Source organism: Nannobrachium achirus (genome assembly GCF_963921795.1).
Source record: "Nannobrachium achirus genome assembly, contig: SCAFFOLD_508, whole genome shotgun sequence".
Classification (NCBI taxonomy): Eukaryota; Metazoa; Chordata; class Actinopteri; order Myctophiformes; family Myctophidae; genus Nannobrachium; species Nannobrachium achirus.
The window spans coordinates 10923-33810 of NW_027664813.1; the positions used below are offsets into that span (position 1 = coordinate 10923).

The 22888-nt window shown below is 42.1% G+C and overlaps 1 protein-coding gene across 1 annotated transcript; it reads left to right on the top strand.

Annotated features, from left to right (window-relative positions):
* Window positions 1–6371: 6371 nt before the first annotated feature.
* On the top strand, window positions 6372–7837 carry LOC308280786 (nuclear factor 7, ovary-like). Its single transcript, XM_080755103.1, has one exon. The coding sequence runs from the start codon at window positions 6383–6385 to the stop codon at window positions 7811–7813; it is 1431 nt and encodes a 476-aa protein (XP_080611229.1). The 5' UTR covers window positions 6372–6382; the 3' UTR covers window positions 7814–7837.
* Window positions 7838–22888: the final 15051 nt, after the last annotated feature.

Genomic DNA, 22888 nt, shown 5'->3' on the forward strand with positions numbered 1-22888 from the left:
TGTCTTTTAACTGCTCAGGGCTTAGATTCGGTCTTGAACCCGCCCTACTGTATCATGTATGTAATTTCCAGATTTTCCACTTCCACTTGAAAATATATTTAATCATATTGCTGATTAATATAAGGGCAGAAACATAACTCTTATCTCCTCTTGTATCTCATCTTTTTCTATCTTTTTTCTCCCCGTATTATAAAGCTTGATCATAGATAGCACCATACAAAAAGCAGCTCATTTACTTGAACTGCCTTAATTATTATTTTTATTTTATTTTGAGATTATTATGATTATTATTGTGATTATTATTATTTTACTGTTTATATGATATGTTCTGTGTTTTTGTTCGTTGCCACTGTGTGGGAAGAATTGTTGATGTTTCTGAATCTGCCCGGAACTTGTTGTGTCAGCCAGGGCAGCCAGAGGGACACTGTTAGTGGTTGCACCACAACAGAGGCGGTGGGAGTCAGAGGTTTGTTTGTGTGTCTAAAGTTCATTGGAAGAGAATATTTTCCACTTTGGAAGAGAATATAGTGTTATTTGTTAATATGGACATTTGATTTACTAAGTCATTTCTTTACAGTCTGTACGCGGCTGTCTTTGTACATGGACACCTTGGACTGATGTCCCTGTTTGCAGTGCTCTGCAGTCTGCACCCTGCGAGGTATGTTTCTTTGAAGTGTATTTTCCATCAATCATTACGATAGTTGTGTTTGTAGCCTACTCGTGGACATGGGTTAAGTGCTTTATATTTGACGTTATGTAGGGCTACCTGTAGCCTATGTACATGTACGGACGAAACAACTGGCGAAGTGCAAAGACCAGTGCTCTAAGGGTAACAGGAAAAGCCGACCTAAACTCGTTTCCCATCGGGTCTGTGGCCTTAAGCTAGCTCTGGTCCATCGCTTTCACCTCCCGCATTGTAGTGGGAGAAATATGTAACAAAAAAAGGCAAATGTGTTCACTTCCGGCAGAAAGCGTGAAAATTTGCACCTAGGGGTATTTTTGTGCTGAATTCAAAAATTGACGGTCCCAAGCACTTTTCCCATGGGATCTGGTGGCTCTCATTCACGTACCATACTAGGGAAAAAAGACCCCCCAAAAATCTTCTTCAAGTAGCATGTGAGGGGTCAAACTAGGTGTTTTTCGGGATTCTGAATCCATTGCAAGCATTTGTTAAGCACGAAAAACATTCCTTTCCGAGAAATGGACACAACAAAACTTTGAAAAGTGATGACTCATCACTAAACCATAGTTTGTGGGGTCCATTTCTTCCCCAAGGAATGTTTTTTGTGCAAAACAAATGCTTGGAATGGATTCAGAATCATGAAAACCCCCTAGATAGACCCCTCACATGCTACTTAAAGAAGATTTTTGGGGGGTCTTTTTTTCCTAACCCTAACCCTATGGTAAGTGAATGAGAGAAAAGTGAATTTGAGAAAAGTGCTTGGGACCGTCAATTTTTGAATTCAGCGAACAAAAATACCTCTAGGTGCAAATTTTCACGCTTTCTGCCGGAAGTGAACACCTTTTTCACATATTTCTCCCACTATTGCTCCCGGTGAAGCTCTGACAGACCCGTCGGGAAACGCATGGACTCGAGATTGTCGGCCCCGCCGAGCGCTCAATACTAGTGAAAATAAACAAAACCGTTTCACTACTCACCAAACCAAAGGTAGTTTTGCGTTGTTGAAAGTCTATTCTCCGCGGTGGTAAACCTCTCAGCACCCCACCTACTCTGTAAAATACATTATTTTTGTCATGAAATAAAACGCACACACATCAGGCCACCTAGCGGCCACCGCAGATACAATGGTTCACAACCTGGAAATAAGCGGCGGTCGAGAGTAGGTGGGGTGCTGAGGGGTTCACCACCGCGGAGAATAGACTTTCAACAGCGCAAAACGACCTTTGGTTTGGTGAGTAGTGAAACGGTTTAGTTTATTTTCACTAGTATTGAGCGCTCGGCGGGGCCGACAATCTCGAGTCCATGCGTTTCCCGACGGGTCTGTCAGAGCTTCACCGGGAGCAATGCGGGAGGTGAAAGCGATGGACCAGAGCTAGCCTTAAGCTAGATGCAGAATAGACAAAAACCGAATCTTTGCTTCTGGGGGTCCCTGGAACAAAATATTTTGCGATGGGGGTCCGTGGCCAAATACATATCATTATGGGGGTCCTTGACATGATAAAGTTTGAGAAACAATGATAGCAACATAAGTTTTTTTCAGGAAAACTGTTAGGATTTAGAATACATTTTTAGAATGTACCTATCAGTGGTTTAAGAACCCCCAAAATGTGTTTTTGGCCGCAGACCCACATCTCAAAATATTTTGTTCCACGGGGTCCGTGGCCAAATACTTATCATTATGGGGGTCCTTGACATGATAAAGTTTGAGAAACAATGATCGCAACACAGCCAGGTATCATTCAAGGCACACATTGCATCTGTCACCCGGTCCTGTAGGTTCACACTATATAACATCCGTAAAATTAGACCTTTCCTCACCCAGGAGGCAGCCCAGCTCCTCATCCAGACATCTGTCATATCAAAACTTGACTATTGTAACTCTCTACTCACTGGTGTCCCGGCATGTGCACTTAAACCTCTCCAACTGATCCAAAATGCCGCGGCACGACTGGTCTTCAACCAGCCTAAGTTTATACAGCCTAAGTAATACATTTGCTGAAATTCTCTGACTCTTCCCCAGATTTCAATATAAAAGAGGAAGAGAAGACAATTGAAAAATTTATTCATTTACACATAGAGCAGTTGAGGCATTACATTTTGTATAACACGGTTCTATTGTGAAAATAGCTGATCTACATGCTCACAAGGCCTCGTTGTCACTTAAGAAATGTGAAGATACCCTCTACACTTAAACTTTATGTTGGTTTGTTTACTGTTGAGTGAGAAAACAATGTTCCACTTTAAGTTAATCATCTGGGGACCTGGGACCCCCCCAAAATCATTTGGGGACCCCCCTGGGGGTCCTGACCCACAGGTTTAGAACCACTGACCTAGAATACCTACAGTATATAATCAGCAGAAGTGATAGTGTCAGTTCTTTGTGTCAATACAGTTTATATAAGATGAGAGTCTATTCAAAGAAATGATTTGCGATCAGTTTGATTCATTGCACAGCACAGCAAATAAAGAACTGATTACAATTATATAACATTCTCTAGAATCAGTAGGCTAAGTGTAGATGATACTTATCTATCAAATATGGTTTTATATGAAGCCAATCAAAGCTCAGAGTTTTGAGAATCAATGTCAAATGTCCATTTGGGACAGGAGTGCACTGGCCAGCTTGTACATCAGCTATTTTCCAATAGCCAACATTTAAATATTTACAGGGACACAATACAGTCATTGGTCATGGCAGTGGACTGCCCAGGGAATATGGAGATAGTTTTAATTTTAGAAACTGCAGTGTCTTTCTTTGCTTCCTAAATAGCCGAACATCACATCGCTCAGCGTTTATTATTTTTTTCAACATTTATTTTTGTGTTGGCCCAAAAACTAAATGTTTGGGCCTAGGTGGGACCCGTGGCTTCGTGCCAAACAACACATGCACGCAGATTGACGAATTGTGTGGAATTCATTGCAGGTCTTGTCAGGCACCTGCACAAATAGACATCAAAGGGGGCTTGAGCCCCCTGCCCTTTTTACCCATCTGTAAAAAGTGCCCTCTCCAGACCATGAATGCCGTTTTTACTATGGTGAAAGAAATGCAAATGCCCCTTCTTTCCATGCCATACCTGAAGGCAGCATTCAAGAGAATTGCCTTGTCCAAACTCTCCTGAACTTGAATGCAGCATCTTATGTTGAAAGAATTGCCCTCTCTGCAGGGGAGGCCCACCCAATAGGCAGAGTAGGCGACTGCCGAGGGTGCCATGAGGGAGGGGGGGCATCCGCCAATGTAGCCTACAGATATACAAATATAATAAAAATACATGAAATAAAATAAAAACACTTTTGGGCGCCCAGGCACCAAGGCTCCTCTCCCAATTGAACAAATAAACAAGAATACATACACTTTGTAACCTGGTCTGTTCCTCATCTGCTGAACTTGCTGCTCTGCTGCACCTAAATGGGGGATACACACGCAGTTAGAGGTAACCCTATAGAAGCCGTCTAAAGTAACTAAGTACATTTACTTAGCAAGTTAGGTACTGTCCTTAAGTACATTTTTTAGCTATTTGTACTTTACTTGAGTATTTCCAATTTCCAGTACTTTTACTTCTAATCCACTGTACACCTCAGATCCAAATATTGTACTTTTACTCTCAATTATTTAAAAACTATTGTTACTTTGCAAATACAAATTGTAATATTATAAAACATGCATAACATTCACCAGGTTAGCATTCACCAGTGTCGGCAGGTTAGCATCTCACCAGGTTAGCATTCACCAGTGTCGGCAGGTTGGGATTCACCCGCATTAGTTTTACTGAGGTTAGGGTTAAGGTTAGGTTTAGGTGTCTCCGTCCCCCTGACTTTCGGCAGCTCCGTGCAGCCAATCACAAGCTTCCGCTGCCTTAACCCAGTTGCCTTTTTGATACACTCGGACTGAAAGACCTGCAAAAAAACACTCTCCCATTTGAAAATAGCATATCTACAAGCTCACAACGTGTCACGATATGACGCGTTGTGAGCTTGTAGGTCTGCTATTTTCAAACATTCATACTTGTACTCAAGTACATTTTGAATTTCCGACTTTTACCTGTAACAGAGTACATTGCAGTATTGATACTTTTACTCAAGTAAAATATATCCTTTTACCACCACTGGCAAAGAATTTACCACTTCCTTTGCAGATTCACTTATTTCTGCATTGTGAGCAAGCATATTTTGCTCCCAATATTTTTGGGTTTGAAAGCATGTTTAACTTAACTTTCCAACCAATATTTTTGGTGGAAAGCTCGTTTTGTATTTACTCACTGTCCTGTTTATGTGCAATTGAATTGCAGAGGTATGTGTTATTTCATTTGTTTATACATTTCTTAAGGCCTATTTTTTTACGTTTTCAAATATAGGAGGCGTGAAGGAATCAGAACGTTGAGAGGGAACAGTTCTAATCCTCCAGGATCACAACAACCCTACCTGAGACAACACAGTAAACACACAGGTTGGTATTTACACTCCTCACTTTACACTGACAACATGTTCAGGCTTCAGTACTCTGGGTTTATGGGTTAAGTAGCCTCTGCCTGCCTCTTCTATTGTTTCCTGTCTGTACTAATTATATAGGAAATAACAGACTGTCCTGACGTTGATACATCTCATTCAACCAATTCAATATGTTTGGAGCATACGCTACAGGTCTTGACATTAACTTTTTGAGGCACTTATCCTTAGGACAAGTACATTTCCCATTCACTTGTCGAGGCACAAAAGTCACTTGTCCTGGCCATTCGTTTGATCGCCCGTTTAGCATAAGGAAAGAGACAATAATGGCCATGTGTTGCCGATCCCTCTACTGGGTCAAATTGTCATATGGATCGTCAGGTGAATGGACCCATTAAATGCCAGGAGTTAAACAGTGAGAGAGAATGAATAACAAAATGACTGCCCACCTCCATCCTCCACTTCATAGTTTGGGCAGCCCATAGTCTGCATACAGCACAAAGCTGCTAGGAGCGTTAGTGAAACCAAGAGCCACTTGTCCAACGGAAAAGTAACTTTTGAATTAACTTATCCGGAAGGATTTCTTACTTGTCCCGGACAACAGGACAAGCCTTAAAGGGGAAGACCACCCATTTTCAATAATGAACTATGTCATTAATATACTTTAGAGGAGTTGTGTGGAAATAGAAAAAAAGTTCCCCCTCTTCTGTGTTGCCTAGAACTGGAGGATTGATTTTGGGGTTTGTATTGTAAAGTACAATGTGTGATGTCATCAAGTTGTACTTTACAATACAAACCCCAAAATCAATCCTCCAGTTCTAGGCAACACAGAAGAGGGGGAACTTTTCTTTTATTTCCACACAACTCCTCTAAGGTATATTAATGACATAGTTCAATACTGAAAATGGGTGGTCTTCCCCTTTAATGTCAAGCCCTGCGTTGTGTGCTGTACATTGATGACTAATCTGTGTGTGTGTGTGTGTGTGTGTGTGTGTGTGTGTGTGTGTGTGTGTGTGTGTGTGTGTGTGTGTGTGTGTGTGTGCGCGTGTGCTTTGCAACAGACTGTCTTTCCACAGCTGGAATACTGACCCAGACTACTTGAACCTGCTGCTGACTCTGTCAGCTGAATGGACTTTACAACAACCACCATTCACAGTGAGAGTAAAATTCGGGGAACATTCTAGAGGAGGAAGTGTTACCACCACTGACTGACTTCCTGTATTGAGTAGAGTGTTTGTAGCTTCACTCAGAGACTAAATGGCTTCCACGTCGTCTCTTCCAGTAGAGGATTATTCCTGTCCTGTGTGTCGTGACATCTTTAAAGATCCTGTTCTCCTCTTGTGTAGCCACAGCTTCTGTAATGCTTGTCTGCAGCAATGGTGGATAGAAAAGGGAATAAAGCAATGTCCAGTTTGTAAGGAAATACATTCAACAGATCATCTACCCCGTAACCTGGCTCTGAAGAACGTGTGTGAGGCCTTCATACAGGACAGACAGAGAGCTTCAAAACGTAGGAGAACTTCTTCAGGGTCTGAGGATCTTTGCAGTCTGCATGTGGAGAAACTCAAACTGTTCTGTCTGGAATGTGAACAGCCAGTGTGTCTTGTGTGTCGAGATTCTAAAAAACATACCAACCACGGTTTCAGACCCATCAATGAAGCTGCTCTGGATCACAAGGAGGAAGTCCAGAAATTACTGAAACCTTTACAGGAGAAAATTAAGGTCTTTAATGAAGTCAAAAATAAAAGCACACAACTAGCAAGATATGCTAAGGTCCAGGCCCGGCACACAGCGAGACAGATTAAGGAACAGTTTAGGAAGATGCATCGGTTTCTACAAGAGGAAGAGGAGGCCAGCATCACTGCACTGAGGGAGGAAGAGCAGCAGAAGAGGCAGATGATGAAGGAGAAGATTGAGGTTCTGAACAGAGACATATCAACCATTTCAAACACAATCAGAGCCATAGAGGAGGAGCTGAGAGCTGAACACGTCTCATTCCTGCAGAACTACAAGACCACAGTGGAAAGAGTCCAGCTGAAACTGCAGGAGCCACAGCTGGTCTCAGGAGCACTGATAGACGTGACCAAACACCTGGGAAACCTGACCTTCAGAGTCTGGAGCAAGATGAAGGACATTGTCTCCTACACGCCTGTCATTCTGGACCCCAACACTGCCCGTCCAGAATACACATTTTCTGATGATCTGACCAGTGTGACAGGTGAAGAAGAGGGTCAGGCTGGTCAGCATCTCCCTGAGAACCCAGAGAGGTTTGAACGCTATGTCCTGGGTTCTGAGGGATTCAACTCAGGGACTCACAGCTGGGATGTGGAGGTTGGAGACAACGCAGACTGGGATGTGGGTGTGTTAACAAAGTCTGGGAACAAAAACGAAGTGGGTCAATTCTGGTGTATATGTTGTTTATGTATCTTTGAGGGTGCATACGCAACATGCTCCTCATCAGAGATCTCCACTAATATCTCACTGGAGCAGAAACCTGAGAGGATCAGAATCCAGCTGGACTATGGTGAAGGAAAGCTGTCGTTCTCTGACCCTGATACTAACACACACATACACACCTACTCACACACTTTCACCGACACGCTCTTTCCATACGTTCACACTGAACTCTCTGACCCTCTGAAGATGTTACCTGGGAAGATCAGTGTAACTGTGGAACAATGCAGTTAGAGATGATGATAAGACATGGAGAGTCTTTTAAGGGGGAATATTACTTTAACATGTAGAATAGTGTTGTGGTCAATGGCAGTCACGTTAACAAGGTTTTCCTAAAGAAGTGCTTCTTAAACGTTTTCATGTCAAGCACCCCTAAGTTGATATGTTTGGCCGTGGACCCCCATCTGAAAATAGTTTGTGCCAGGGAGTCAGGGACCCCTTCAACATTTCTCAAAATATTGTGTATATATGTTTTTTTTTCTCCCAAATCTTGATTAAACCTTGTTGTGAGCTTTGAATTATTGACTGATCGTTTGTGTTGTCCCGTCTGAGTCTCTGAACATTAGCCTGCATATAGAGTTAATATGTTGACTATCCAGATTAAATATGTTTTATTGTAAGCTATTATGTCATGAGTAAAACTAATGTTATCCCTCATTATTTACTCAGGTTAGTAGGCTTAGCTGAGACAGTAGGAGACTCACATCATTTTAATGGCACATTAAAAATGCTGGATTTTGTATGTAACTTGAAATGCCAAACAACCACGGCCCCATATAGGTTAAATGTAACTGGGTGTAAAATATAATCAAGTAAAACAAATAAAATCCACACACACTGTGCCCATTTATTTTATTTTAATTTTTGATCTAGTTGACCTCCCTTCCTTCTAGTTAGGGAAAGTTAGCCGAGTCTTTGACCAATCTGGGAACTAAATGCTTACTAATAGCTTTCTTTACAAATATGGATTTGTAAGGAACGTTTTTTTGTGCAAACAAACGCTTGCATTGGATTCAGAGTCATGAAAACCCCCTAGTTTGACCCCTCACATGCTACTTAAAGGCAAGCAGATTTATTTTTTGTAGTTTTTCCTTTAATAAGACCCCAACTTTGATTGGCTACCACAACGTTTCCCAGGGGAGTTGGGTTTGACAAAGTTCAAGATGATAGTAGACACCCTGATGAACACATTTGTGAGGAAAGCTGCTAAGCAATGAGCATTTAATTCCCAGATTGGTCAAAGACTCACTTTGCCTGAATAGCAAGTGAACAGTAAGGATGGTTTCCCCTGTATGTCCACTAGATGTCACTATTTACTCTATTATTAGCCTGGGAACGCTGTTGTACATGAACAATGTGAGAGTTAAACAGTGTGAATGATGGTCATGTTTCTTCAAGAATCTTTCTTTTATAGACATGTTACTGTAGACAGCAGGTGAGGAGACAAGTTGGAGAGAGAGTGGAGAGAAACAAAAACATGACAAAGAAAACTGACTGTTCACCAATGATCTTTTAATTAGAACTCAATATTGCATGTGAATATTGCACAATAGGCCTACCACATGTGAATATTGCACAATTGAAATCTCACTTGGAGCACTCATGCTCTGTGAATCCTTTTTCGCTTGGAGCTGCAGTAGATTAGAGTTTATCATGATTGATTATTTGTGACGTTATAGAGTAGATCATGTATTCATTGATTATATTAAGATCTAGGTGACGTCTGTATGATGATACTAATACTTGCTAGTTAGGAGTCGAGAAGTCTTCAGTAGGCCTCAGTAACTATTGTTTTGGTAAAGCCTATCTTGTTATGGTACACTCTTAAAATTGTTGGGTCAAAAACAACCCAAGTTGGTTATTTATGTAACCCAACACGTAACACTGTTTTGGACCAGCCCAACATGGGTTATTGCAGACCAACAGGGTTGGGTTAAGGCTGTGACCCAGCATGTTGGGTTGGGATTGTACAACCAAGTAATGGGTTAAAAGTGACTTTGCTGTTGGGTTAATGTGATACTGCTGATGGGTTGGAATCTAACACTCAAAAATAGCTTAAAAGTGACCTTGTTGTGGGGATTGTACACCCATTTACATTAAATCTAATCTATTCATTTATTTACAACATTTTCTTCAATGACTTTTTTCATGCTTAATCTACTCAAGGAAGAATGCATGAAGAGTATTTATGCATTTAGTCGTGGCAATATATCACAACTTTGAACACAACAGATTATGTGGTGCTTCACATTAAAATAACAGCAAACCTGTTTGTATGTGTCAGTCTGGACCATCTTAGTCATGGTTTCTGTTTCTGTAAGCAACTATGTTTTTTTATATATTTTTTAATTAGGGATTATGACTGGGCTACATCCACTGCGATCATCTACAATACAATGTTGTTTTCTCTATCTAAAACCATAAAATAATGGAAAAGATTGTAAAAAATATCTGTATGGGAGCACAGTTGCATGCTGGGTAACTGCCCACCCACTTAGTTTAACCCAATAGTGGTGCAATTCACAAACCAATGTGTTGATAGACAGAGAGGGCGGGTCTATTTTAACCCAAGTTGGTGCAATGCAGTGAACCATGTGTTGGGTAAACTCGAATTCAAAAGCCTATACCAACACTTGGGTTATGAACTCAATGCATTTTATCTGCATGTGGGCGGGCCATCCATAGCCCAACAGATGGTTTACTAATTTTAAGTATTTTTAATCCAATGTTTGGTCAAACTGACCCAACCTTTGACCCAACAGTGTCAACCCAGCAAAAGGGTTGAACATTTGACCCAACATTTTTAAGAGTGTACAGCTCGTTCCAGAGGCCTTGAATCCACAGTATAACTCTAGTGTTTGACCATTCTTCTTGGCAGAACTCTTTTACCACTGTCCAGAGTGATAATTGTACTTCTGTCCATGATATCATGTTATATAAACTTGACCACACCACCACCTAATATAATTGTCTTGTCTCCTCATTTTCTCATGATTATTGATTGATCTGAAATCCACCACAGTGCTCTTGAGCTCTTTGAACTTTTCTCACTCTCTATCACTCTCTTCATTTCTCTTTTTTGCAGAAGGAGAGGAGAATATGGATGAAGATGCTATTGATGAAGACAGTTATGCTTATGAACGACTTGAATTGATTTTCTATTTTTGAATTCTTGTATTTTGCTAAGGCTAAAGTCTGACTCCTACATATTGTCATTTGTAATTAGTGCCCAGGCATAATTAGGGGCTGGAATGTGGGAGTCAAACGGGGTTAAATGGTATTTAGGCACATGATTGATTGATTGATTGATTGGTTGATTGGGTAATTGATTGGCTATTGATGGAGGAACCTCATTGGCACCTCGTTTCATGGGTGTGTCTCTGTAGGTGGCCTCAGAGGTAACAAAAGACAGTTCTCCCATGCTCACCTGCAAGGCTGGTTGTATCCAAACCCGTGTGGGGGACGGTTCTCTATTCCGAAACCCCCCCTTTTCGAAACCCCCCCTTTTCGAAACCCCCCCTTTTCGAAGCCCCCCCTTTTCGAATTTTGATTTTCGGAAAGGGGGGGGTTCCCGAATTGCGGTCGGGACCTCACCATTCCGAAAATCTGAATTTGAGCAGATTATTCCACCAGCAGGGCTTAAAGTGAGCCGGAACGGCCGGAACCCCCGTCAACACTAGGGCTTTGCACATAAAGTGTGTGCTGCATTATATCCTATATTAATTATAAACATGTTGATAATAAAGTGAATAATAGGCCTATTAGTTATATGGACGTATAATATGCATGACGCACTGTGCGTCCTGTGCGTCTGGGAACACATTGCCAAATGGCACCAAAAAAAGAGAAAAGAAGAAAAAAAAAAAGGCCAAGCCGATCACCATCATAGATTCAAAGCTCCGCCTAAAAATAAACACGGAATGCATGCCAAACTATTGCGTGATGCCTGATCAATGGTTGTGAATGTGATAATCGATTTGGGTGCACGGTGGTCGCCCGCAGTGAGTGCACCTGCTGGCTGGCTGTGCTGCTCCTGCATTATTCAGTCTGAAAAGTCATCCAATAAACTGAATAAAGACTACTATGTGAATTGTGAATAACTCTTTACCTATAGGCTACTGTGCTGCTGCTGTGATGCATTTTGAAGGTCCATGAAGAAGTAATCCGTTATTTGGGGTGACGACAACCAGAATGCAGAATAGACTATCATTAAAGTTTGGCTGAGAATGTAATATGGTTTAAATGATCTAATGTAACTTTGAGAAGCGCAGAGCTGGTCAGAGTCAATCAGACCAGCTGCGGGACTGCTGCGCTAATTGGGTTGACTCGTTGACCTAGGCCTACTTGCGCTATTGAAAAATGGAAATGCATTGACAGTAGGCCTATTAATTCATTTATCAAAATATCAAAATTCATTAAATTTGTCCACACAGCAGTGTGGAAGGAAGACAGACAGACAGACAGACAGACAGACAGACAGACAGACAGACAGACAGACAGACAGACAGACAGACAGACAGACAGACAGACTGATTGATTTCATTTTCCCATTGCAATCATCTGGGGACCCCCCAAAATAATTTGGTTCCCAACCCACAGGTTGAGAACCACTGATAGCCCAGCTCCCAGTTACAGCAATGCACAAGCCAGATGACCCCTAGCTGGTGATTTTTTTCTCTCTTTTTCCCTGAGATAAAGGGTGACAATTACATTGCTAAGGCTAATCCTAAAAGAAAAACCTGTCTTGCCTGTTTCTCCTTTCATTAAAGTAAATGGCACTGCTTATGTCTAACACATTTAGAGAGGTTCAGTTTTAACCTATTCTCTGAGGATGCAGGACACCGAGTTTAGCCTCTATGGGCTAATGCACTGCTTTCAAGGAAAAACAAACAAAGGTGTGAATTACTCCAGTCAATGAATCAATTAACGCCGGTCATTATTTGCTTTCAAGGAAAAACAAATAATAGATGTGTGAATTGCGCCGGTCATTAGCTCCTGCTGTGCCATCAAACAAATATGGTACACCAATTAAGGATCAAAGCAAAGGCAATTGGTGGTGATCGAGGGTTTCGGTCTCGGGAGGTTTGAGTGGAGTTTTTGGTGTGGGGATTTGACCAGAGATGACATCTGCTAAAATTGGTCTATCAGCTCATAGCGCGGCAGCGCACGGCGGTGCACAGACTTCGCCGATGGTCTGTGTGTGTGTGTGTGTGTGTGTGTGTGTGTGTGTGTGTGTGTGTGTGTGTGTGTGTGTGTGTGTGTGTGTGTGTGTGTGTGTGTGTGTATTGGTAATTACTTTTATCGTTATCTTGATGTCAAAACTTTTTTTGCGTTTACTTATTATTATTTAATTATTATTGTTATTTAAAACTGTCGGCATTGAAATAAATATGCCATCTCAGCTGTTACAGAACACTGTTTAATTTATCGCAAGAAAGTTCTAATTTGGTTTGAAAAGTAGGCTATGAATGAAGAATGAATGAGCTTTATTACCGGTATATTGTTGCATAAAACAAGTTCAAGAACAACGAAATTGGAGCAAACCTTTATTGTTAAGACAAAACAATAAGTTACATTTATAAAAAAGTATAGATAGCCTACGAAGTAAAAAAAAAAAGTCCCGTTCAGTTCAAACAGTGGGATAGGTCTTTGAGGATGCTGTGGGTCTTTCTGAGAAGTAGCCTACATAACCGGAGAAATACAGGTTATTTCTGTGCTTTTCATCACTTGAAAGCAATAGTAGCGTATACGGCACGCACATTGGCATCAGGCCGCAAAAAGTAGCTGCATTTTGAGCTTGTAAAACGGCTATTTTCATCAATTTCATGGATGGTTGAAGTGGTTAGACTACTGTAAGTTTTGTAATAATAAATGCAAGCACAAACGCAGACATTCGTTTAGAATTAGGCTAAAGGGAGATGGGGAGAGAGAGAGAGAGAGAGAGAGAGAGAGAAAGAGAGAGAGAGAGAGAGAGAGAGAGAGAGAGAGAGAGAGAGAGATAGGCGGCGCGTAATGAAGGCTAGGGGAGGCTGTGCGCCTTCCCAAATGCTGCTGGGTATTTCCAAATGATATAACCTAATATAAAGTAGGCTACGGACGCTGAACTCAGCTTTAGGCCAATATAGACGGCGGCGGCCGCGGCGCTGAGAACAGCTTGCTGTACAACAAGCTTCAGTCATACAGTATCCTACACACTCACATCGCGTCGCGGATGTGCCCGGTGTGACTCTGAAGGTTCGTACACACAGAGGGCGAATTGGCGAATAGCGAATTAGCGTATTATTCGCCTTTTGTTTAAAACCTTATAAAGTCAATGGAAGCATCCACACCAAACGCGAATTTCGAAAAAGCGAAAAGGCGTCTGTTTTTTATTCGCCCTTGTGTCGAATTAAACGAACGTTCAAAGGCGAATTCCTCTCTCTCTCTGTATCAAAGTAAGCTCACTCTACCCTATTTCAAGAGAGAGAGAGAGAGAATGGTGGAGGGACCTTCACGTTACATTGAGGCCGAGTGGAACAGTGTCTTTCTCCTTTTCCGTGTCTCGTCTGCGTGGCTGCTTGGGAAAAGTAGCCTACTCGAATGTCTTACTGGTAAAAACATGGTTTATGTGTTTGTTATTGTAGGCTACAAAAAGGTGAGGAGACAAGTTGGAGACAAGTTAAAAATAAATCGCTGGGTATTAAATAGCCTACAATAGGATCCGAAATGAGTCGATTAGAAGGAAAGTACTGGAAATTCGACTCAAGTACAAATACCTACAAGTACAGGCTACTCAAGTAAATGTAGGCTACTTTTAGTTACTTTACACTGACTCTCTTTTTTTACAGACCGAGATCCTTTTATTTCCGAGAGACCCGACCATTTAATCATTATTAAAACCCTCTTTCATGTAACTCACTGCAGCCGTGCAGCGTGCGCTGTTAACTGATTGACAGGCAGAAGAAGGCTACCAAGGAATCTATAATATTAAGATCGAAACAAAAGCCAGAGATTAAAAGGAATACTTTTAGGCTATTTTCTAACTAGGTAAGTCATGGTTTAACTTGTACGCGGTCCCGGCTGCTTTCTCATCATCCTGGCAGCAGGCTACGCATCGCATGCATTACGCACGCACCAATATCTTTTCCCCCTGCTGTTAAACTGATCCTAGACCAGCATTATCATCTCACTGTTACACAGCCATTCATCTCGCTGCCTCACGGCTAACAGACCATGATCCTAGGTCAGGCCAGCCTAAACACAGCACACACGTTAAACAGAACTCAGTTCGTTCCTTATAGCGCACGCCAGCGCGCGCGCACACACATTGATTGATTGCTTTACAGTTTGCATAAAAAGCAGAAAGTACACACACAGTACGGGTCCTCTTGGGTCCTCTCGGGTAATACACATAATGATTGACATGATAAAACACTGACCGACCCTGTCTAGTGTCTACTCTGCCCCCGGCCGGAGCTGAGGGGAGGGGGAACGGAGAACGCGTGTTGTCACTTGTCTCTTCTGTTCTTTTTCTTATTTAATAGGCTAACAACCACGGCCAGGTCTCATCATCACTTGAGGATATAGTTTCCATTGTTTTATTTGTTTCCCTGTCTCCGTTCTTCTCTCTCCTCTCCTCTCTCTCCTTTCTTCTCCTTTCTCCTGTGGCTATGCAGGCAGATATCGCCCCCTCGTTTTTAGACGAATTAAGCGAATATTATACGCATATTCGCGTCGCTTTTTGGTGTGTATGGAAAAGGGCGAATGGCGAATTCTTCGCCTTTTTGGTTCGCTTATTCACGTCGCTTTCGCTAATTCGCCGGTGTGGACAGAGCTTGAGCTTGGAGGTCTGCTATTCTCTGCACGCATCATCATCGCGGGACGGAGATAAATTAGGCTTGATGATGGATGGGCTGCAGCTGATGTGATCATAGCCTAGTCATAGAGCGCTTTCTAGTCTCTGTCTCTCCGGCGACCGAGTATTTCCCGGTGAATCTGTGCGCAAAGGTGGGGGCCGATGGGCAAGGAGGGTCGAGAGCTTATGAGAAACAACTAAAATAAGACCTTAAAACCTGGCGAAAACAGTTGCGTGCATTAGAGGAAGATGACGATAAAGGAAATCATTTAATGGAAAACATTAAATTAACTTCTGAAAAGCATACACGGCCTTAAAACATGGCAAAAACAGTTGCGTGCATTAGCGCAAGATTAGATGAGGATAAAGGAAATCATTAAATGGAAAACATTAAATTAACTTCTGAAAAGGCTTCTAAGCCTACACTATAGCCTACTAAAAACTAGTGAACCGCGATCTTGCCACACGTGAATAATTGTGGTTGTAAACAATAACACAGAAAATATAAATCCTTAGTCTAGTTGTGGGAAGAAAAGGATATCATCATGGCCCCAAATAACTTTTAAATATCTTGCAATTGGCGACGAGTCTCTTACTAAATCGGCAAGATTACATTACATAACATAATAGGCCTACATAAAAGCTAAGCTATATAACCTCTCCATCATCAGCAATAGTCAGTGGTTCGTGTCCCCTACACTCCCAAGCCCCCACCGTTGCGCACAGATTCACCGGGAAATACTCGGTCGCGTCTCTCCGTTCTCGTAGGCTACTCCGATTTTTAAGCTGGGCCACCAGCTTCGGTAATAGGCCGTAACAAATAGGACAAAACATCCATTTTGTCATTTTGGGGGTGAACTACTCCTTTAAGATGTTGGTACTTAAGCACCTTGGTAAGGAATGCCTCTTCCAGACTGTGATCAACTGTACATGCCACTTCTAAAATGGTCACTTCTCATTATTTTCATTAGGCCTGTTGCCTATTGAAACACGAGTGCTTAATCTGCTTAAAGAATTTGGCAGAAGATGAAACGTATGAATTTGTCTAGCAGTGTACATTCCCTTACATACAGCCATTCAGAATATGTGACAGAGTTTCAGTGACTGGATTGTGGTCATGGTGCAGACAATGAGGAGGTATTAGGGTACCACAGAGAAAGATTGAGTCTGGTTATGGAAGGACTTGTAATCTGACTGACTGTATACAGTATATCCTCAACTGCATAATTTGAATATTGCATGAGAGACAGGGGCTGTGTCCGAAATGCAGAACACGTTCCCTACTAGTACTCCCTAACCCTAAATGAGGGATCCAGATGTAGTGTACTACAGTAGTGAACAAATCAGCGCATTTCGGACACTACTCCGTCGCCATCTGGTTGCGTCATCGCTGTCGCACAGTTAAAACGCTCAGAGCACTGGCTTTTGGAGCAATAAATAATAGCCGATCTACAAGCTCTCAACAGGTGGCGAAGCGAAGCGTTTTGAGCTTGTACATCAACTCCCCAATGCTTGTGGATTGTAAATAACATAACATGTTGTGGTGTTATTATGAGAAATAGGCCAAATATAATTATGTTTTTATTTATCACAATTCAATAAAATAAAGTTAAGTTGTGATAAAATAGGTTATTCTTGGTAATTTAAATAACATTATTTATCATGATTATTATTATCAGCTGTGGAAGGTTGGGTAGAAAAGATCGAAAAACAAAAGCTTCCAGCGTCTATTCTCGTATATTCTCTTCATAAACAACTTTAGAGCTGTTTTCATCATTTGTTCTCTGGTGACAAGGCTGTGGACATTTGTACGAGTTGTTTTCTTTAGCCGGTGGTTCTGCTACGGACGGCTCTGTTGCGTTTGCTCAGCAACAGGTGGCTACGGCTCCTGCCCAGAGACGAGCCTGCAGTGTGCGTGTGCGCGTGCACACCGCATGTGCGTGCTCAAAGCGCGACACAGCGGCCGCAGCGCAGTGCATTGTGGGGCGGTAGGGCTTGAATAGTGACCATCGAATGCACCCTACAAATCCAAATGCATTGTGGGATACTTCAGTACACTATATTAGGGTACAAAAATGCTCACTATACATTCGGACACTTGTTCAAAATGGCGGAGCCCCCTTTTAGTACACTACATTAGAGAATAGGGTGGATTTCGGACGCAGCCAGTGTGACTGCAGCAGGAAGGCAAGCTAGCTTTCCTTGTCGTTTTAAACCAGTGCAGTGTTGTTGTTTTTGCTGTTGTAACATTACAAGGATCATCTGTGCTTTGATGGTGATAAAAGATGGTCTGAATCAATAACAGAAGCCCTTACTGAGATCAAACCGTTGGTAATAATGGCCTCAGGTCATACGATAGATACTCCAGTTCTCACACAAAGGTCACTGAAGTCAATCTGACGACACCCTAAACCCAGCATGAGTCTATTTTAAGGCTGGGCTACTTTTTAACCCAAAGAAACTCATCGCCCTCTCTTGCCACACACGCACACATGCACAGTTGCACACAGGCCTGTGGTGTAGTTTTATTAGTTGGCGGAATTAAGAGAAGTTGACCACTCTGGGGGTCCCCCAACCCACATACGTAGAACCGCTGTTGGACTCGGCATTTCAAAGCTTGTGAACTCAATGAGAGAAGGCACCAGAGAATGATCCACAGTATGCTGGGACTCTTTCCTGCATTCAGTTACAGTTCCTGCATTCAGTTTGCAGTTACACTACAATTCATCCAGCATTTCAACTACCAATTAAGGCTGTCACCATCAGACTGTATTAGACTTTGAGGCTTCTTATTCAAAGATTATACAGGTCAGATGATGGTAAAGTCAAGATGTATTTATTGACAGTGTATCCAAGTATATCCGTCCATCCGTACAGAAAACAGGATATACTGTAAGGAAAAAAGCAAGAAGAAAAAACAACAGCCCTCCCCCATCCCAGAATAGCACAATAAACAATGTTGACTACAACAACCTTCATTGTGTCAGTGGTGTCAGGCACATTCGCCTAAAACTTATTCGCCTAAACGCATTTGGTCCTTTTGCGTAGCACTTTCGCTGTGGAGGAGAGTGTTTTCACCCACCCTGCCTGGCCGATTCACCGCCGTTGAAGAGCCATTTCGCCTACTACAGCTATCAGACTGTCCATGTTTGCATCTCTCTCTCGCTGCAGGAATGCGTTTAATTTGACAAGCGCATGTCATCTCTGGTCGAATCCCCACACCAATTCAAATATTAGAGGCAGAAATTGTGAAAATAGACGATCTACATGCTCACATTGCAAGGTGCTGTGAGCATGTAGATCTGCTATTTTCACAATAGAACCATGTTATACAAAATGTAATGCCTCAACTCTTAGTGCTTGTCAGGGTGGGGGGTCCCCCGTTAAAATATGCACTGCACCTGCATAGGGCATAACTGTGAGATAAGAGCCATGCAAATTTGGACTCACCTGATTCCAATAACTATCTGTATTGCTGTGATTATAGAGTGCATTATGTGCATAGCTGTGTGTAATGGTCACCGTTTGACAGGTAACACCACTGTCACAATCACTATAATATTTAAATGACAGCAGAATTGAACGTAGACATACAGATTAGAGCTTTGGAACCAGGTGCGTCCAAATAATTAATTAATTGATATGTGCATTGCGCAAGGTCATGATGAGTCATGACGTCCCGATATACATCATAGCATTTGATTTGGTTTGTAAAATATGCAACAAAATTGTTCTGGCGCGCAGATCCCCCTGCAAGCATAAACTTTCTGTGTCTGGTTCTGGTGCGCGCTCCTCTGCTCTGTGCCAAATTCTGTCTGTCTGTCTGTCTGTCTACCTGCCTGTCTGTCTGCCCACAGCGTGGCAACCCAGCCAGTGCGCTGCATCGCATGTCATCGTTGTTAAAGACACCCGACTTAACATGTTAAGCCAGGCAAAATGGATAAAAAAGACGGACCCTAAAACATTTAGGCGAAATGGCTCTTCAACGGCGGTGAAAAGACTCTCCTCCACGGCGAAAGTGCCAGGCGAAAAGACCAAATCTGTTAAGGCGAATAAGTCTTAGGCGAATGGGTTGGTGACCGTGTCAGTAACCTCTTATAACCTCAACCAAGAGTTTTTGAAGGCAGAGTATATCGAGAAAAGAGCCCCATATCTCCATATTTTGTTGAATATATCTCCTTACATTATACAAGCTAACAAATAAATTACTAGCTTATTTAATAATTGTATACTTTTTTTTATTGCGGAAATAGCTTTGTGACACTTTGTAAGCTTGTAGATCTGCTATTTCTGCTATTTTATTGAACATGGAAACAATTAATTACGATTATCTCGAATAATTTGCGATTAGGCAATTCTAGAATAATTATGACGGGCTTATCAACAAAAAAAACAAAAAAAAAAAAGAGAGAAGAGTCCAGATTGTTCAAGATTCTAATCTTGCAAACCTTCCAACACCTCAGAGCATTCAAAATATCATGGAATGTCTTAGCACACCTTTGGGTGGAATTTTAATCATTGCTCTTGGTTTGCAGAGTGTGTATTCTGAGCATTCTTTAGCTGTCAGTGTGTGACCTTTGACCCCTAGAGAGAATCTTCTGATGGCCAGGACGGACATTTTGCACAGGTTAACAGGTTTTTAAAATGTGTTTTTCATTCCTGCCATAACGAACAGAGAGAAGGACACAATGCCACCAAACCAGAGGAACAGTGTCTGTCGGTTTCGTCCGCCTTGTCCCAAGGCTGTGATTTAAAGTCAGTGAGGTTGTTGTGCGTGCCTGCGTGCGGTCAACTAGCAGGTCTCTCTGCTGTTTATGATTTCTGGAAGGAAGTGAAGGTGGTTAACAACAGTAATATGCCAATGCCTTCCAGTATTGGAAAATACACTATGCAAATATCTTTAACTGTGTCAAGAGTGAAGTTCTTAATATTGGTGAGGTTACCCACAGTGATGGTGTGATTATATATGATGAGGTGAGCAGCCTTATAGAGAAATTGGCTTAACAAAGCATTTCAAGATCAGATAACAGCAGAACATCTGAAGCACACTAGCCATATACTGTAGTTTCAGTGCTGCTTGCTGTGTTTTTCAGGGCTGCTGATGCATGGCATACTGCCTGAATCTATGCTATCTGTTCTGCCAGTAGTTGTCAAAAACAAAACTGGGAAGTTAACAAGCATTGATAATTACAGACCTATTGCATTGGCGAGCATTGGAAGGTATCCCCATGGAAAGGCTCAATGAATATACAGCAAATACTGACAACCAATTTGGTTGTCAGTATTTGCATCATGCAAGAAAAAGCATGGCACTCATTTATGTATTTATACACTAAGGACATCGTCAGTCAGTACAGCACATACAACAGTACTATATTTACGTGTTTCCTTGATGCACCCCAGGTATTTGATCACATCAATCATGGTAAACTGTTTTTACAGCTAAAAGAGCGTGGTGTTTCCTTATATATTCTGTAATAAGGATCCTGCTGTTTTGGTATTCACACCAAACTATGCAAGTGTGGAATACAGTACATCCACTCCACTTCTGGTGACCAATGGGGTACGCCAGAGAGGAAATATGTTGCCTGTAGCCTACTCTTTAATTTGTACATAGACGACCTATCTAAACAGTTAAATGAGTGTCAAACTAGTTGGTGGAGATAACCTTATTAATCATACTAGAAGCTCGGCCGCCCGAGTCGGCACCCTGGCCAACTCGGGAACAATGTAAATAGGGAATGAATGCCCTGCCCTTAATTGCAAACCCCATTATACCAGTTGTCATAGGATCTGTTTTGACCATCTGTATGCATGTGTCCATTTATGCCCATATATGGAGATATCTGTCTGTCTACGACCATTTTATGCCCATATATGGAGATCTCTGTAGGACCCGTTTTGACCATCTGTTTGCCTATGTCCATTTATGCCCATATATGGAGTGTGTCCATTTATGCCCATATATGGAGTTATCTGTCTCTAAGCATCCATTTTATGCTCTTATATGGAGATCTCGTATTGACCATCTGTTTGCTTGTCTCCATTTATGCTCATATATGGAGATATCTGTATCTGTCTTTCTGCATCCATTTTATGCCCATGTATGGAGATCTCTGTATCTGTTTGTCTGTGTCCCTTTATTCCCATTATGGAGATCTCTGTATCTGTCTGTGCCTCCGACTGTGTTGCAGACATAGTGCCGGTTCCCCCTTTAATGCAAACCCCATTATACCTGTTGTCATATATGGACACAGGCCATATGTTTGCCTGTGTCCATTTAAGCCTGTATGAACATCAGAACACGTCATACTGATGACATTCAATACGTAACCATGGCATTTTTTGCAGACTCATGTGGCGTACGTGATGTCAGAGCCTTTTATGAAGTGATGTCACAATGAATCAGCGCTTGTGCCGATTTCCTCCCGAACAGCCTGATGTCAACAGTCAGCTCCGCATAAGAAGATTCCGAACGTTTTGGGGCGGTTTCGGAAAACCGCGCGTCGGGTCGGGTCGAGGCCCGGCACTGCACTCCGCGCCGCGGCGGGGAACGCGCGTGCCGAATCTGAAGCCGGTGGGACGAACGGTTCTCGAGATACGCGGGGCACATACTCACAGAGATTTGTCGCATTTATAGATAGATGATTTACACTCATGACTTGGTAGATGCTCAAGATTCTAATCTTGCAAACCTTTCAACACCTCAGAGCATTCAAAATATCATGGAATGTCTTAGCACACCTTTGGGTGGAATTGTAATTATTGCTCTTGTGTGCAGAGTGTGTATTCTGAGCATTCTTTAGCTGTCAGTGTGTGACCTTTGACCTCTAGTGAGAATCTTCTGATGGCCAGGACAGACATTTTGCACAGGTTAACAGGTTTTTAAAATGTGTTTTTCATTCCTGCCATAACGAACAGAGAGAAAGACACTATGTCACCAAACCAGAGGAACAGTGTCTGTCGGTTTCAGCCGCCTTGTCCCAAGGCAGTGATTTAAAGTCAGTGAGGTCATTGTGCGTGCCTGTGTGCGGTCAACTAGCAGGTCTCTCTGCTGTGCTTTTAGGTGTGCTTTGAGAGAGAGAGAGAGAGAGAGAGAGAGAGAGAGAGAGAGAATGGAGGCCATTTGCACATTGATGTGTACAGGTGTAAAATGTGTGTATAAAATGCATTTACAGGCATTATCATGTATTATGTCTCTTATATGGCGCGTCATATTACACCCAAGTGTAAAACTAATGGGCCAATGACAAGCAAGAACACGCTTCTGACTGACTTTCAAGTGGTAAATGTATCATCACAGAGCCTACTTAAAAATACAGAGAATACTCAGAGAATCGGGAAAATGTCTCCATAGCAGCGGCGGCCTGATTGGGGCTAGTACTTTTGCCATTGTAGTGGTTCACTAATGGTTCACTCATTCTGAATGGATTCCTTCCTATTATGTAGTAATAGTAGTTTTATTTTGGTCATTG

Coding starts and splice junctions, on each gene's coding strand:
- LOC308280786 (XM_080755103.1), top strand. CDS start 6,383: ATGGCTTCCACGTCGTCTCTTCCAGTAGAGGATTATTCCTGTCCTGTG.